The following is a 16787-nucleotide window of genomic DNA, read 5'->3' on the forward strand; positions in this document are numbered from 1 at the left end:
CAAATTAATACAATTTTGTCTAGCCAGGCACGACGTAACAAGGCAAACAGCTGATCGACTAGTAATGCCAACCTAGCCGAATTTAGAGGAAAAACCGCTAATAGAAGAAGAAAAGTTTAAACAAAAACAGATCAGAAAATATTAGGTTTGGATTTATAATTGCCTAAAAGGCATTCAAAAATAACTTAACCAAATGTAATACAAAGGAAAATACCTAAATTTAGCCACTTGATTTCCGGTTAATGCACAATTTTCCTCTAGAACAGGGTTGTTTGACACTCGCAACGCCCCTCATTCCGTGTACGCCAGCCCTGGTCTGATAACGCCAACGAAGAAGCGGCACAAAAGAGAAAACAATAATGCAGCTAGCGTCGCTTTTCTTTGATTGGAAAATCTGAAACCCGTAGAAAGCGTGCAACGTGTAAAATTGGAGCACATGCACGCATCTGGCCTCGAGGCTTATCAACTGGAAATAAATCTGGGAGTATGGCCACAGTAAGCATTAAAATGCAATTTCTGTTGCTCTGTAAACACAGCATCTTCTCGTACACAGTTACTTGCGGGTACAAAGTACTTGAAAGATTCGGAGGAGGAGTCTGAAGAGGAGGAGGATGAAGAAGAGGGCTCGGCGAAGTCCGGTTCTACGAGTTCTTTCAGCCTGCAAGAGTGCATCGATGAGTTCCGAGCCCGTCGAGTTCGTCGGGGGTCCGTACAGAGTCGCGACTGCGAGAATAATAACAACATGGACAGAGCCAGTGAGGAGCAGCAGCCCCGAAGTCGTAGGGCAATGGATGCGGATCTAATCAACCAGAATCGCTGCAACAAGGAGCAGGAACGCAAGGGTAAACCCTGCAAGGATGGGTTCTGCTACTGTTTCACCAGCGACAGCGGGGACTGCGCCTCGATAGCTCCGCCACGTGACCAGCACGTGCGCCTACCCCGGCGCAGCAGGCGTTCCGAGAGTAGTAAGGTGAGGTTTCCGCTCAATCCTTTTCGTAGGTATCAGTCGTTATCTTCCCCCACTTTTCCAGACCACCAAGCAGAACAATTTGGGCAGCCAGGCAAAGCAGACGGAGAAACGTCGCCAGAGCGAACCACCCAATATTAGGTCCTGTTCCAGATCCAAAAGTCCTTTGACGGCTGTAAGTCGCCTGAGTGCCGTGGACGGCGATGATGCGCCGCTTATCCACATCATCCAGGAGCTGCGCGACAATTGTGTGGTGTCTGAGGTGCGAGTGAATCGCCAAAGGTTGCCGCAAACAGCATCCTGCTGCCAGCAAAGGAACTCTCGAATAAAAGCCTGCAAATTGGAGGCCTATGAAGCTATTGCCTACAAGCCCTCGGCTCCAGTTCTATCCAACATCAGCGAGCAGGATTCGGCTGTGGAGGAGGAGCTAGCAAAGGATTTTCAGCAAGTAAAGGAAATGCCAACTACAGAGGCCAGTAGTCGTAAGAGCTCCCGTTCCCGTCGCAGTTCCGGTGGCGGTGGACGTCTCCTTCAAAAGCGACTCTCCCTGACTCAAGTAAACTTCAAGGCACGCGATGTTCATCAACCACCGAAGAAGCCTCCGCGTCGCAGTTCCCAGAGTCTGGATGGGAAGTGTTCGCAATCATCGCTGGCCTCCACAAATCCTTCCGTACGGGAGGCGGAGCGGGTCCTTGACGAATTTCTTCGCAAACACGGCATCCAGGTGCCTGTAAGTAACCCAGAAGCGAAATCCTCTCGGAAGAAGGAAAGCCAACGCAGATCCTATCCCATGGGTAAGTGTTAAAGACCAGCCCAAAAGCAATGAAACCGTAACCAAATCAAATTTAATTGGAACTTTTTCTACCAAAATTATTTTAACCAAAAATGTATTTGTTTTCAAATAAAGATTTTATTTCCTTTAAATACGGTTTACGGTTTCATTTTGGAATGGGATGTGGTTGCTAACTAGTATGATAATTCTATAATCCCCTGCAGCTGAAGTGGAGAAGCCCAAAAGCCGCAGCAGCAAGCAGCTACCCACATGCCCTTCACTCAGCGACATAGAGCGCGTTGTGGAGTCCAAGAAAGGCTCCAATTACTCTCGAAATATTCGCCAGGAAAGTATCCGGAAGAGCGGGCCTTCCAAGCAGATCATTCTGGGCTGGACGGAGCCCAAAATCAGTGAAATGCTCAACTACGAGGGAAAGTCTGCCAGCGATTTTAAATCTCTTGCTCCGTCAGCGGAGCCACAAGTGTCGATTGGATGGCAAATGCCAAAGCCCCAACCTCAGCCAGTGGTCCCAAAGGTCTCCCTGGACACGGTCGATGGCATCATGAGCGACAATTTCGCATCCAACATGGAGCACAAGGAGACGCCCATCAAATATCCGAAAATTATCAAAACAGCAGGCGGGCAGGCCAGCCAGAAATTCATCTGGGGGGAGCAGTGGCGGAACCTTTCCCCCTGGAAAGGCAACAACAAGTCCAAAAAGCTGACCTCCAAGTCCAAGAACTTTCTCAACAACTCCAAGAAGAAGATCCTGCGATTTGTTTCGCCAAAGAAATCAAACCAGCAGGAGCATCCGCGCGAGGAACAAATCCGAAACACTCCCAAGTTGTGCACTGTTGGCGTTCAAACCTCCACCTCGCAGCTGGACCTACAGTCCCAGTCTCCGCCAGGCAGCTATCACTCACCCATTCAGACCACTCCCTCCGGCACGACCACCTCAACGCGCCAACACCTGGACAGGGAGCAGCCCTACTTCGACTTCGATCGTAAAGTGGAGGCCCCGACGCCTCCAAAGAAGATTCCTCGTGCGAACCGCGCTCGTAAATTGGACTTCCAAACGCAGGCAGCCCCTACTACGTATCGCTCGTATCAGAAAGATCTCGACCAGGACGTTACTCTAACCAAAATGGGCTACCTTCTCAGCAGCATTCGGTCCAAGCTGGAGGCCAGCGATGAACGGGCCATGCAAACGTTTCGGGTGAGTACACTTTTTAGCTAAAAATTTCGAATATTTTATTAATGAGTCCGAGTGAAGGTGAAGTTCTAATACTAGACAACGGCAAACACTGCACCCAGGGCGTAGTGGTCCGACCCGAGGTAGTGGTTGGGGATGCGACCCACGCTGTTGCAACGGTTTATAGAAGGCAGGGTGTATATGCTGACAGGTAGGAGCTTGTAGTTGCCGCGCGAGCTAATCGAACGCAGGATGTAGTCCACGATGATCCAGTCGTCCTGATAGGTGGAGCCGGTTCCCTCGCCGGGATTCACAATCTCAAAACGCATTCGGGTGTTTTCCGTTTCCGTCTTTTCTGTTTCCCGTTTATCTTGTCGACCAATGAGCTTTTCGATGGCAGGGGAGTCTCCTAGGCTGTTGAAGTCGCCAGTTAGGACAACCGGGGCATCATCCGAGAAGTTGCTAAGTTCCTCCAACATTCTATTCACTTGAGCGCAGCGGACATCGTTTCGTTTCGGGTTGTAGAGCAAGTGGGTGGTGGCAACCACAAACTCCTTGCACGGATCCGGATCCATTTTGAAGCGAAATTTGGCGAACAACGCTACGTTTTCACGATTCAGTAGAGCTACCTGTTGGTCGTGCAGCTCCACAGCCCGCTGATCCAGCAACTGGAACTTGGACGAGTCGTAGACTATGGCGCATCCGTCAGTCCGGTGTCCGGTCTTTTTTTTGTACACGTACTCCAGCGGTCGGCCGTGGCCCATGCGCAGTCCCTGGATTAGTAGCGCCAGATGGTCGTACTGCATCTCTTGCAGGCACAGTATGTCGGGGTCCAGTTTCAGTATCTCTCGCTGCAGATTCTGCTGTCGGCGGCGCCAAGTTAGCCACTCTTGCTGGATTCCCATGTAGAGGTAGAGGTGCTCCATTAGCAGGTCTTGGGCCAGGATATTGTACGAGACCACCTTGAATGTAGATGGGTGCTGCTCGGAGCCCCTCCTTAGGCTAGATCCCGCTTGGCGCAGCTGCATCCATCGCCTGTTGAAGTCGTAGCGGGCCTCCATCTCTTCCTTCCCCGTTTTCTGTTTGCGCTTTCCACTACCGATTTTGCTAATGGATCTGGCCTGGAGGGAAACGGTGCGCAGCATGGATTTGTACATGTCCTTAGGAGGTGCTCCTGGCCATCTAAGAATGGGTTCCAGGTGCAGCGCGACGCCTGGAAAACGGGGTTAAGGAAAGGGAGACAGATTGTTGGCTGTCAGCTGTTTTTGTTAGTTGTGTCGTCTGCTTTGTTTACCTATTCTCTGGGTTGCATTACAATTGTTATCGATAAATGATGGGCGGGAAGTTTGAAAATTGTATATGAATCACATTGATCATTTTGTTTTAAATTTTAATTATATTCATTTTATATAAGTTTTATTAATGATGTAAATAATAATTTTACTATTTTAGGATTGTTCCCGATTTGAGTCCCGTCACTCGTCTCTGGAGCAGTTCCCACGGCAAACTGAAAGCTACGACTGCACCGATGGACCTAGCTCTCAGACTACCGCCTCTGTGGCCACCACTCGTCCTGTACTACACAGGGAACTGGATAGTGAACCCATTTATTCTGAGATCGAGGAGGATTGCATGCGGATCAGGGGAAGTCCGCATCATGAGGTTAAGACTGCAGTGCAGCGGGTAACTCCCACGCCCACTTCTACGCCAACGCCTAGCTCAGCGAATTATGTTAGTGAAATTACTCCAGTGCCTTCGCCCTCGTCCGCTGATTTGGAGGCCATGTATGCCAGGGTGCAGAAGACTCCAAAAAACTCACCACAGATTAGGGGGAAACCCAGTCAAATGATAGTGGCTCCCCAAGAAACAAAACATCAGATCGTTCAAAAAATTCCTCCGCAAAGACCTAATCTGGAATTGGGGTCTGAGGTTCATCAAAATATTCACAGCCAGCCCGTTGCATTGGGTCACTTTCTTCATGAATCCTTGAAGAACGGCAGCTTCTTTCAGTTTATGCCGCTGCCTGAGGAGCCAAGTGGCACGGAATCTTCTTGTTCAGCCAGTCAAGCGACCGAATCTTCGGTAATCCGCCAATCAGCCTTAAAGACAACTCCTCCTGTGCTCCACCAGTCTTTGAACAACATCAGCGAAAAGCACTCGCCTCCCAAAAACTACCGTAATCTGTCCAGATCTCAGCTCTCTCTGCAGCGCAGTGAGATCTTCCTCGACAACTTGTGCCGCAGTGAACTGGTGCTGGATCGTCTCGAGAAGGTCCCCAATGTGAGTGGTTTATAATTAATCTTAATATACTCAATCTTATAATAATAACCTTTTAGAAGGCATATTCAAATGTCGATTCAGTGTCGTATGACCTACCAAATGAAGGTGCGGATGAGCTGTACGCAGATTACAGCATGGGAGAGGCTGGGAGTGGCGGAAGTTCCATTGGCGCCAATGAGTACGGTTCCGGGAAGATAGAGCCCCAGCCGGAGAACCAGAGCACCCCAAAGAAAAAAGTGCCGCCAAATAGCCAGCGCTTCACAACTAAGGTAGAGATTTTTGTTGACTCTCATTAGAAACTAAGGCTTTTTCTTTCGCATATTCGCATACTATTGTAACACTCTTGTAAATACCTATGCCATGACTATCCAATCGCTTTCGAAATACAAGTTGGCTTCTTTGTTCATCATCTTCGATTGAGTAATGGTTTGTTTTTCAGCCTGCACCCAATCTCAGCATTGATATAAACGATAGCCAAACCACGCCTCTGCGTCCTTTGGGCCAGAATATCAGCTTCAGCTGCCCCACAACTCCTCAGCAGGCGGAGCTACAGGTGGGTAACTCTTCGGGACTGCACAACAACAGCAGCAGCTTGGTGGAGCTGGGACAGGTGAGTCTGCCCAACAATCCCAGCGACAGCCAGCTGATGTCGGTCAGCGCCCTGGCCCGATACCGCCTGCTGAAGGATGCACTGCGTCGGTCATATCGCAAGGGTAAAGACTTTTTCAAGGCAGAGAAGCTGCGACTCACAAACACCTTGAACATATCGCGAGATCAGTCGAATCAAACGGAAGGCGAGCTGGACAACAGCAGCTATTATGCCAGTTTTAATTTGGATTCTCTGCTAAATGAATCTCTGACCACCAAGGAGCAACTGGCTCAAGCTGTCAGCATTTGCCGCCAGATGCCAGAGCTGGAGATTTCCGCTGAGATGGTGGAGGCAGAGCGGTTACTGCTCTTCTCCAGCCTACGGAAGTCGAAGCCTTCTACTGGAGTCAGGAATGAGGAAGCTCTGGCGGCGCGGAGGCAAGCACAGTGCCTACTTATCGATGCCATGAAGCTGCAAGTGCGTGCGGACGTTAGTCAGGATATGTTTTTCAACTACCATTACATCTGCACCTTTGAGTGCGGAGGACGTATTCGTTCCACTCAGTCGGTAGAGTGCCAGAATGGTGTGGCCCTGTTCCGCGATTGTGGTCTGGAGTTCTATAGTGCAGATAAAGCAGAGTCCCTGGAGCTGCATTGCCAGATCTTTATGTTGAGACTGCGCAAAGTGTCCACTCTATCTTTAGAGCCCTCCAAATCCCTGGTAAGTACTCCAATGTCTTAAGAGGTATTCCATTTAAAGAGTTTAATCTTTTTAGCGACGAGGAAGCGGAAATTTAGGTTCCTCCAACTCAAGTTCCTCTTCTGGTTCTGGCTCTGAGCTCATCGTCTCCCGCTTTCGGCTGCACGCCTCTTTTACCGTGAGGGCCATGGACCTGTCACCCTTCGAAGTGGTGGACAGTGAAACTAAAGCCAGTGATACCATTTGCTTGCGCAGTTCCCGATCCTGGCAGCTACCCATCAAAGCTCACACAAAATCAACAAATCTGGGACCGGGAATAGCTATTACCGGCCGGGTTGATCTTAGACTGCCCAAGGTTCGCTTCTCCGGTTTCCTAAACGTCCAGGATCCCAAGAACCAGCATCATTGGAATCGCAGATGGTGTAGTCTGGATGGCTTGGAGCTGTCTGTCTGGCAACATGAGCACAATCTTGAGAATGAAATACCGATTTTTTCGCTAGAGCTGCCAGGACGTGGACAGTCTTGCGTAGCAGCGGCTCCACGAGATCTTTGTGCCAGAGTCAGGAGTTTTCTTCTGCAGGGAAAGGAGTCGGATTATGAATCGGGTGTATTTTTCGCTGCCGACACACAGACTGAACTTTTGGAGTGGCTGCGCCATCTTAACGAGGCTCTAGAGTTCGCCAGGCACTGGCTGAATGCCCCTTAACAACGATGGCATTCCGTAGACATATTTTTTTATTTTATATGTTTTACCTTTCTATTTATATTTCGTTATTTTTATACATTTCCGGGAATTGTAAATCAGAGTGTTTGCCATGCAAACTTGCCACTCGAATCTAGCTAAGAATTTATATAGATTGTAAGAGTTAACATTCCTATGGACCTCTTGGGGATATAGTCATTGGATCTAAATCATTATCTGGCCCCGCAGATGAAGTTACAACAACAACAGTTTATTACATACATAATTTACATGGGCTGCTATAAGTTGATAAGATACACGGTACGATTATATATATATATTTTTGATAATAGGTTACAATATGGTACACAAGTATGTTTATATGCGCTCGGTGATCATCCGGTTGACTGCGGTTGATATTAGAATCGGAATCGAATTGGTTATCCTTGCTCATGTCCTCCTCCTCCTCATCCTCCCCCCACATCCTCACAATCGTGCCTATGCATAAACTATTACATTTAAGTATATGTACTATTTAAGATGGTTTTTGTAAATTTTCGTTTTCGTTTGCTCATTAGAGTGCAAAACATAAAGAGTCTGAGGTTATGTTTGTTGTGGTTTCTTTCAAGCAATTTACATACTTATCGTGTACATTACTTAAACACCTACTATTCTCTATTGATCTGAAGTTAAAACTGTACTTGGTGTTTTTCTGCTTAGGCGTAGGTGTATGTATTTACTGTATCTCGGCTTTTGGATCTAGATCTGGTTCTGTTTCTGATTCTGTAACGACTCGTGTGGGTTCTATGCTTCTAAGGATATGCAGGAGCGCAGTGTTTTGGTATTTGGATTATGCTCAGGCCAGTACATACTTCCACACTCGATTCGTCTGGTGGTTCGTTCCAATCTCTGTCACATACAGGGCCGATCCATTGACGCTGACGGCCATGGAGTGGGGGTTCTTGAACTCGCCCCAGTGGCCGATGATGGCCTCCGAGCGGGGATCAATGGTAAAGCCACGAACGGGCAGCATGGAAGTTGGTCCATTTACTGCAAACACAATATCACCGTAGCTGGCGACGCCAAACACTCTGCCCAGGTCGGGCTCCTGGATGGTGGCCGCGGGTTCACCCTCGCCGTGTGAAGATATCAAGCCAGCTCTGAAAGTTGGAATGTGTATAGTTTATTGTAGAAAATGAGAAATGTAATCCTCTTACTTGGGACAGACCACTCGCATGTTTTCCCTATCGGCAATGCAGAGAAGATCCAGGTGCTCCAGTAAAGTAATAGCATGTGGCACTTGTAATGAAAGGAACTCTACAAGAGGAGAAACACAACCACAAATATTTTTGTGAATAAAATTAAATCAAATTATAAAAAAATATCCAATAATAATAAACACATTACGTATACGCACCGGGTGGCTGGGGAATCGTACGCAACAGCTTGCCAGCGGCATTGAACTTTAGAATGCGACTGTTGCAATATCCGTCAGCAATGAAGAACTGTCAATTGAAATTTAAATGAGTTATGAAGCCAAATGAATTGAATTCAATTTACCTCTCCCGTGGTAGCCACGGCTATGGAAGTGGGCTTGCACAGGTGCTTCACAGACGAGCCTGGCCGGAAACGCTTGCCAATTGTGAGCAGTGGCTTGGTGCTAAAGGGCTTAAACTAAAAAGATAGATGCTGTTGATAATACACAACTTTGAGGTTTAATGCTATTAACCTTAAAAGCTTGGTGCATGGCTACATCTGTGATCCAATAATTTCCATGCCCATCGATTGTCATTCCATGTGGCATATAGAACATGCTTGATCCCCAGCCAGACTTAATGGTTCCCGTCTTGGCGTCCAGTACGTAGATGGTTTTCTCTTTTATGGGACCATATTCGATTAGGTAGTAGATATTGCTCTCGTTAAAGGTGCTGAAAGTTTATAAAAAATTTTAGTATTTTTGGTAATTATAAACCGACTTTTAAAAAGTTACTTTCCAAAAATGGCAATCTTACTGCTCTTTTTAAAAGGATATATAAGGAGTTTTAGGAATATTTAGGGAAATAACTAAGCTTCTTCAAACAAAATCTCTAAAAAGAAACTAAGAACATATAAAACCAAAATAATAGCTACAACTATTCAAAAACTATTTTTTCTATGTGTAGATTTTGGGATAGACACTTGTTACTAGGCGGCGACAGCTGTTGACCTACTTTACATCCCAGTATCGCTCTGCGCGATGGAAGACCACCGGATTGCCCTGTGGATCCACAGCCACGGCGGTCACCTGGCCAAAACTATGCTGCTCGGTGGGCCAGTTCTCCACAAGCACTGGAGTGGGTACACTGGCCGCAGGAATGGGTACGTTGTCGTAGCTGCGCTGATTCTGCAGGGCCAGTGCATCATCGGCCATGGGTATCGGTAGCTCCTGCTGTTCCTGTTGCTCCTGCTGCGACTTTCCAGCCAGCCCCTTTTCCTGCAGACGTCGCTTGATGAGGGCACGCACTTGGTCGAAGAAACGTTCATTTAGATTGACTCCTGGTCCACCCAATCCCGTTGGCAGGTGGTTGCCATTGCTGCTGCTGCCCGTGGCGGCCACATAGCCTAGGCAGAGCACCAGGTATAGCGACGCGAACAGAAGGCGCGACATTCTACTGGAAGTCCTGCGATTTTTGCACCAAAAACAATAACTCGGGTCTCTGGTCTCTGGACTCTGGCCTGTGGACGCGCTCACTCGATTTTCCTCACTGCCAACATCTGTTGGCGGTGTCTATATGTTGAGCTGGCAATAGATTAACTGAGTTTTGTTGCAAACATATACACACACCGCACACCCGCACAGTTGATGGCTCCCACGCTTTTCGATTTTCGCTTTCAATGCGACGCCTGCGCCCCAAGTCCTGCACAGTGTGCTAAGAAAAGGATGTTAGGTACATCCACCTAAAGTTTTTGAGAGAAAATGTATAGTTTTAGAAGAATACATCCTTTAAATTATAAAAGAATATGATTACCTATTATTTTTATATTCTAATCATAAAACCACATTTTCTACTTAAAAGATCATATTGGGCTAAGATGGGAGAATATTCGATTTATTTATTATTTAAATAAAACATCTTGAATATAAATATAACTGTTTCCTAATCAGATGTTAAAAAATATGAAACCAATAAATTAATATAAAAATGAACTCCAAAACCCAAAGGATAATGTTCCACTGTGGCCCTGCCACAAGCTACCGTAGATTGGAAAGAGTTTATTGATTTTCCAATACGGCCCGCCGCAAAACAGTGGATCCCATAAGTGAAGTGACCTCCCAAAACGCTTTTATTCATTCCAAATACAGTTACAAATACAATTTAAGCCTCTTGGCCAGTTTTTTGGGGGGTTGGAGCAACTCTTTTGTGAGCTTGATTGTTTTTTTGGAGAAATCTTTCAGAGGAAAATGGAAGCATACAGTCGGCAGTCAGTGTCTTTGACGTCACAGCGTGCTGTGCTTGGGCCATTAGAAGGGGGTGCGACGGGGCAGGGTCGGCCGGATAGGTGGCTTCATTCTACGACCCCCAATCCCAATTCGGTTGGGTCCAAATATAACCGGTATCGGTCATGGAGCAGTAGGCATTATAGTAACGTCCCGGCGACCTGGCAAAATGGGAAAGTAATTACATCCGGCTTTCAAGTTGAATGAGGGATTTCCTTAAAATCCCGCTCACCGGCAATAGGAAAACTGGGGGCACTTGCAGCGGAAGAGGCTCTGGAACTCCTCCTTGCACACCTCGTTCCACCAGCAGGTTCGCTGCAAATGGATATTAAATAAAACTTTAAAGTCTAGTAATTATTTTAAAAATATATACCTCTGTCATATAGCCGTGGACACTCTGATCGGAATAACTTCGCTTTGATTGGTGCGCCTCCACGGGGGAAAGCCACAGTAGCGGCGCCATCAAGCTAAGAAGCAACAGTCGTGACGTCACTGGCCACACAGCGAGGAAACACTGTAACCGCGAAAAAAATGTACCAATAAATTATAGTTTTTTCTTTATTTGTGACATTTATTTTTATGACACTGTCCTCACCTTCCGCATTGTTGCTTTCGGTTTTCGTGTGTCTCGGCAAGTACAGTGAATTCTTCACGTGCCGCCTGTCCTGCGGCAAATGTCGCCTGTTTTTTGGCCTCCTGTTGGGGCGGTGGCATCGGCACCTCGGCTGCTGTTACTTGCATAAGTAGTGGCCCCGTTCGTTGTCGGCTTTCAGCTTTCACTACTTTCACACAGCCACAGGACCACTTTCACACAAACAGCCTGCAATTGCAATTCGCGCTGTTTGCGCAGGTGTTGGTGAGCTTTTAGGCCTGTTTCGAGAGGTAATTGTTACACGGTTTCGCCAGTTCTTGAGTCGGGTTAGGGAAATAGAGGTAGATAATTTGAGGAAATAAGTTTAAAGATTATGTTTATAAGATTAGCTATTAGGGAAAAGGTTTAAAACAAGGTTAGTACTTGAAAGATGGGAATAAGATACATTTAAAACTCGTATTTACTTATCTATATATTTATATATCCAATCCAAGAGTTCATCGTCGTATCCCTACGTCAGCAAAATATTTAAATGATCCGAAAATATATAAAAACTTAATCATCCAAACAATAAACATTATTAGAAATTCAGCAGCCAATAAAAATGTATTTATCCCGAACACATTGCAAACGAAACAGAGCAAACCAAAATATGTATGTGCAGTATTTGCATACATTTCAAGCGCCATTAGTTCACAAAAATGTGTTTGTATAGTTACTGATTTATAATGCATTAAATAATAAAAATGGCTGTTATAAATTCAAGAAGATATCTGTCAGAATATTTAGCGACGTCATCTCAGTTGTCTGATTGAAAACGCACGCGACGTGACTCAGCACCGCAAAGAGGAAAAACAAAAAAATATAATCAAAAAGTTGGCGGATGCTTAAAATAGTTTGAAAACTCATTTAGTGGCAAAAGTATTTTCTATATTGCCCTCATCATCAAATCAACAATTTCAACAGGTAGAAAATTATGAAAAATTCCTCTATATATAAAAAAAACTGGGGGCGTATCGTTTTGAATTTGTTTCTGGCATTTTCCAGAAAATGTTTCGGCTTTAAATTCTCTTTTATAGTATTTTTGCATTTAAAATACATTGTATCTAGTAGATATAAACCTTTGGAATATCTGGAAAATGTTTTCGCCTAAATGTTTATGTTTGAAATGCCAGAATATTGCAGCTACAAACCTATAAATAAACTTCATTTAGACCAAAACCTTTCTAATCGTATTAACCTTAGAAGGCTTGTCTTAATTATGGCTCTTCCGTAGATGAAAATGTTGTAGAATCTTCCACAGGTCATCGTCATAGCCGGCGTCTGAGTCTCCAAATCTTTGACTCCCACGACAGCCAAACAAAACAGAAATCTTTTTCGTATATTCGCACCAAATAAATATACACATACTTGGCATCTATGTTTCTCTATAGAGAATGTATGACGCTCGCCTAAAATTAGATTGAAAATAAATTTTCATATTTTTAGCACATTTTGTAAACACTGTGCTGCGGGTATAAAATCGTGTGAATGCTCGGGAAGTTCCATCAAAATCGCACCAACCGCGAATCGAAAAAGACACGCGAATCGTAAGATCGGAATTAAATAATTAACCAATAAAGGTACGAATCAAGGATACTTCCTTCAAGTTGAAACGGGAATATATACAAAGTGAAATATCTGTGCAACTAACTGGTGACGTGATTAGCTCACAATCGTCTTGTTTTTTGACCAAACTAGATGTCCGTAGTGCCCCTGATGTTCCGTGATTGGTGGGATGAGCTCGACTTTCCAATGCGCACCTCGCGCCTCTTGGATCAGCACTTTGGCCAGGGCCTAAAGCGGGACGATCTGATGTCCTCCGTCTGGAATTCCCGGCCCACGGTCCTGAGGTCCGGATACCTGCGACCCTGGCAGAAGAACAGCCTCCAGAAGCAGGAATCTGGATCCACCCTCAACATCGACAGCGAGAAATTCGAGGTTATCCTGGATGTCCAGCAATTTTCGCCCAATGAGATTACCGTGAAGGTGGCGGATAAGTTCGTCATCGTGGAGGGCAAGCACGAGGAGAAACAGGACGAACATGGATTCGTTTCCCGTCAGTTTTCCAGACGCTACCAGCTGCCAAGTAAGTGGAAAAATAATGATAAGAGGATTCAATGATTAAATTTATCTTAATTTACTTTCGAAAGGTGACGTCAATCCCGATTCGGTCACCTCCTCCCTCTCCTCCGATGGCCTCCTCACCATCACGGCGCCCATGAAGAAGCTGCCACCCCCTTCGACTGAACGCCTTGTGCAAATCACACAGACTGGTCCCTCCTCCAAGGAGGACAATGCCAAGAAGGTGGAAACCTCCACGGCCTAAGCTGAATCCTTTTCTCATCATGAACATTAGCTAGTAATATTTATAAATATTGGATTTTTTATACATTTTATATTTATTAAAAAAGAAACTAAAAAGTGAGTCGTATGCCAAGTTTTTATTGCGAGGAGTTGGAGTTTATGATGCTGTTTAGATTGCAAAAAAGTTTACCTTTAGTTTGAGATTACTTTTATCAACTAGGTCGCTTTATAATCTAATCGAAATTCTATTGTTCCTTGGAAAAGAGAAAATTTTAATACAATTCCTTTATTTTATTCCTTTAAAAGAAGTTGCTCCTCAAGCGTCAGAGAGTTTTTATCGAGATATCGTTGGATTAGGAGACTAGCTTTCTCAATTTGTTCAGGTTTTAGTTCGTCCTTGTAGCCATTAACTTGGCCTCTTTGCACGAAACTTAAAGAAAAAATAATTAAAATACCTATTTATTTTATATTTATAACATACTTGTGTTTCTCCTTCCCAGCATTTTTGCCCTTTTCCTGAGACAACTCCCATAAGTGATTTGTTTTGGGATTATCTAAAAATATGAATAATTTAAAATTTAGCTTAAAACCTTAAATTTTTCAAACATACTTTTCATTTCTTCAAATGACAAGTGTTTCAGCAGCTTTTCCATTTGCTGTTCTGTAACAGGTTTGTTGAGAAATCTTGACACATCGTCGATTACTCCCCGAAGATTCTTCTTCATCTGCTCAAAACTGGTATAGAAGACCCAAGGTTCGTGGCGGAGTTGATAGAACTCGTGGGCATGTTCCATAACATCAATAACAAATTCTTCTTTTTCAATGTATTGGTCAAAAACTTCCTCCAATGTTTTTCCATAAAAATCGCCACAGGTCACTCCGTGATAATATCGGGATACGAAGGCATCTATTGGGTTGCGGAAAACGTAAATAACTTTGTTTTTTCGTTCCCAAAGCTTGGCAGGAAGCAGAGCCAGTGGAAGGTGAGACTTTATGAGGCGGGGATCCTTTAGCTCCTCTACAGGTTTAAAAGCTCTTTCCAGCTCCTCGTATATCGCAAAATCAAATCTTAAAACAAGTAACACTTAACACCATGAAGCTCTATACTTTGAATACCCACTCTAAGAACGGAGTCCGTAACTCGAGATCTACGGACAAGGCCTCTTCGAAGTTGCAATTATTGATCACCAGCCAGAGAAGCTCCTGCATCCAAGTGGTTCCGCACTTGGGAAGGGTTACAACAAACACATCCTTGTCGCGTATATCCATATCATGGACAAAATACAGAAATTTTTCAAAAGTTTTTCTATGGAAATGTTTTCTCTTCGACCAGTCTTTGTCGATAAGATTCGACGGATAACTCAGTGGGGTGATCTCTACGCGTTCCATGACAATAGTATACTGAGCTGGTTTACACAAAATTGGATTGCGAATCAAAACTTAAGAGATATTATTATGAGACTAAACTAGCTTTTCTCTCTTTGCCGTTATGTTGATAAGAATTTTATATCATTTTAATTGAACGGCCCCCCTCGTATTCTCTGATTGATAACAGAAACGTAAACAAATAAAACTTGTTTAGAGTATTACGATTTAGAATCAGATGTTTATTTGGATTTTTATTGCATTCATTTCTTTTATAAATATTTATTCATTTATAAGAAGTAGCTCGTTGAGGGTTACTCCGTTTTTATCGAGATAGCGTTGAATAATAAGATTTGCTTTTGCAATTTGTTCTGGTTTTAGCTCATCTTTGTAGCCATTAACTTGTCCTCGTCGCACGAAACTATAAAAATGAAATACTATTATAATACCAAGATACATCTATTTGATTGTACTTACTTGTGTTTCTCCTTGCCAGCGTCTTTGTTCTTAACTTGGGACAGCTCCCATAAGTGATTCGTGGTTGGGTTTTCTTTAAAGATAAATCATTTAAATTAATACAAATTATTTAAATACACATACATACTTTTCATTTCTTCAAAAGACAAGTGTTTCAGCAACTTTTCCATTTGCTTCTCGGTTACAGGTTTGTTAAGAAATCTAGACACGTCGTCGATTACTCCCCGAAGATTCTTCTTCATCTGCTCGAAACTGGTATAGTAGACCCAAGGTTCGTGGCGAAGTTAATAGAACTCGTGGGCATGTTCCATGACATTAATAACAGATTCTTCTTTCTCAATAAACTTTTCGAAAACTTCCTCCAACGTTTTTCCGTAATAATGGCCAAAGGTTACTCCGTGATAATATCTGGATACATAAGCATCTATTGGGTTTCGGAAAACGTAAATTACTTTGTTTTTTCGCTCCCAGAGCTTGGCTGGAAGTAGGGCCAATGGAAGGTGAGATTTAATGAGGCGGGGATCTTTCAGATCATCCACAGGCTTGAATGCCCTATCCAGCTCCCCGTGTATCTGATAATCGAACCTGAAAAATGTCTAGGATTAGCATCAGAGAGACCTTTATCTATATTTTTTTATACATACTCTAAAAACGGAGTACGTAGCTCTAGATCTTTGGACAAGGCCTCTGTGAAGTTGCAATTATTGATCACCAGCCAGAGAAGTTCCTGCATCCAAGTGGTTCCACACTTCGGAAGGGTTACAATAAACACATCCTCATCGTGCATTTCCATGTCGTGGACCAAATCCAGAAATGGTCCAATATTTTTGTTATGGTAATGTTTTCTTTCCGACCAGTCTTTCTTAATGAGATTGGTCGGATAACTCCGGGGCGTGAACTCAACGCGTTCCATGTCAACAGCTTTCTGACTAGGTATACACAAAAGTAGTTTTTAAAGGGTGTAATGGCTTGAAAAAATACCATTTTAAGAGAATATAGTAAGAGAGCTGAGGCCATTTTTCTCTCTTTGGTCGTAACGCTGATAAGCAATTGGTATAATTTTAATGGAATTCTGCTCTCTGATCTCTTCTTTGATTTTATACCCTTTCAGAGGGAAATATAAATTTTACTAACAGTGTGTTGTTTAGCGAACGAGACGTTTTCTATCCTAAAAAGTATATTATTAAAAGTAGTACACTTTACTAGCAGAGCACACACATAAGTTCGACATGGGTACGTATACGTGATATTTGAATCCAAATTACGTATACGACTCGACTACCCACACTAAATTATCCATAACTCAGCTAATACTTGTTCAATCGAAGAATGTTATGCCTTCCCGATC

General features: G+C 44.1%; 7 protein-coding genes across 12 annotated transcripts; 2 read left to right on the forward strand and 5 right to left on the reverse strand.

Moving 5' to 3' along the window:
- Nucleotides 1-3: 3 nt before the first annotated feature.
- Nucleotides 4-7473, forward strand: LOC108132972 (uncharacterized). 5 transcript variants are annotated; one of them, XM_070279076.1, is made up of 9 exons: nucleotides 4-145; nucleotides 262-495; nucleotides 554-970; nucleotides 1032-1761; nucleotides 1964-2955; nucleotides 4384-5211; nucleotides 5268-5480; nucleotides 5651-6520; nucleotides 6576-7473. In XM_070279076.1, the coding sequence occupies exons 2-9, from the start codon at nucleotides 487-489 to the stop codon at nucleotides 7203-7205; spliced, it is 4689 nt and encodes a 1562-aa protein (XP_070135177.1). In that variant the 5' UTR covers nucleotides 4-145; nucleotides 262-486; the 3' UTR covers nucleotides 7206-7473. The 5 variants fall into 5 exon arrangements, with proteins under 5 accessions (XP_070135177.1, XP_017108088.2, XP_070135178.1 ...); XM_017252599.3 differs by having other exon boundaries at nucleotides 56-195; XM_070279077.1 differs by having other exon boundaries at nucleotides 56-195; nucleotides 5271-5480.
- angel (protein) lies at nucleotides 2966-4218 on the reverse strand. The gene has a single exon (XM_017252605.3). It carries the CDS (start codon nucleotides 4086-4088, stop codon nucleotides 3027-3029), a length of 1062 nt encoding a protein of 353 aa, XP_017108094.2. The 5' UTR covers nucleotides 4089-4218; the 3' UTR covers nucleotides 2966-3026.
- Pal2 (Peptidyl-alpha-hydroxyglycine-alpha-amidating lyase 2) lies at nucleotides 7432-10050 on the reverse strand. Its single transcript, XM_017252604.3, has 6 exons — nucleotides 9392-10050; nucleotides 8911-9109; nucleotides 8742-8855; nucleotides 8599-8686; nucleotides 8399-8498; nucleotides 7432-8341 (listed from the first exon to the last, which is right to left on the reverse strand). The coding sequence occupies exons 1-6, from the start codon at nucleotides 9826-9828 to the stop codon at nucleotides 8038-8040; spliced, it is 1242 nt and encodes a 413-aa protein (XP_017108093.2). The 5' UTR covers nucleotides 9829-10050; the 3' UTR covers nucleotides 7432-8037.
- A 437-nt stretch (nucleotides 10051-10487) lies between these two features.
- On the reverse strand, nucleotides 10488-14986 carry St3 (Sulfotransferase 3). The gene is given in 10 exon segments (XM_070278325.1): nucleotides 10488-10820; nucleotides 10892-10974; nucleotides 11033-11151; nucleotides 11229-11463; nucleotides 13154-13372; nucleotides 13469-13615; nucleotides 13892-14027; nucleotides 14079-14151; nucleotides 14208-14665; nucleotides 14718-14986. Coding segments are annotated over 10 exon segments (1827 nt in total). The 3' UTR covers nucleotides 10488-10732.
- l(2)efl (lethal (2) essential for life) lies at nucleotides 12733-13716 on the forward strand. 2 transcript variants are annotated; one of them, XM_017252610.3, is made up of 3 exons: nucleotides 12733-12873; nucleotides 12992-13379; nucleotides 13444-13716. In XM_017252610.3, the coding sequence occupies exons 2-3, from the start codon at nucleotides 12992-12994 to the stop codon at nucleotides 13617-13619; spliced, it is 564 nt and encodes a 187-aa protein (XP_017108099.1). In that variant the 5' UTR covers nucleotides 12733-12873; the 3' UTR covers nucleotides 13620-13716. The 2 variants fall into 2 exon arrangements, with proteins under 2 accessions (XP_017108099.1, XP_017108100.1); XM_017252611.3 differs by having other exon boundaries at nucleotides 12795-12873; nucleotides 12960-13379.
- Nucleotides 14987-15183: 197 nt separating the features above from the next.
- Nucleotides 15184-15696, reverse strand: LOC138926063 (luciferin sulfotransferase-like). Its single transcript, XM_070278560.1, has 3 exons — nucleotides 15567-15696; nucleotides 15440-15512; nucleotides 15184-15383 (listed from the first exon to the last, which is right to left on the reverse strand). Exons 1-3 carry the CDS (start codon nucleotides 15679-15681, stop codon nucleotides 15245-15247), a joined length of 327 nt encoding a protein of 108 aa, XP_070134661.1. The 5' UTR covers nucleotides 15682-15696; the 3' UTR covers nucleotides 15184-15244.
- Nucleotides 15184-16352, reverse strand: LOC108132880 (sulfotransferase 1A3-like). The gene is made up of 4 exons (XM_017252454.3): nucleotides 16084-16352; nucleotides 15567-16024; nucleotides 15440-15512; nucleotides 15184-15383 (listed from the first exon to the last, which is right to left on the reverse strand). Exons 1-2 carry the CDS (start codon nucleotides 16350-16352, stop codon nucleotides 15724-15726), a joined length of 570 nt encoding a protein of 189 aa, XP_017107943.3. The 3' UTR covers nucleotides 15184-15383; nucleotides 15440-15512; nucleotides 15567-15723.
- Nucleotides 16353-16787: the final 435 nt, after the last annotated feature.

Source organism: Drosophila bipectinata, chromosome 2R (assembly GCF_030179905.1).
Source record: "Drosophila bipectinata strain 14024-0381.07 chromosome 2R, DbipHiC1v2, whole genome shotgun sequence".
Lineage (NCBI taxonomy): Eukaryota > Metazoa > Arthropoda > Insecta > Diptera > Drosophilidae > Drosophila > Drosophila bipectinata.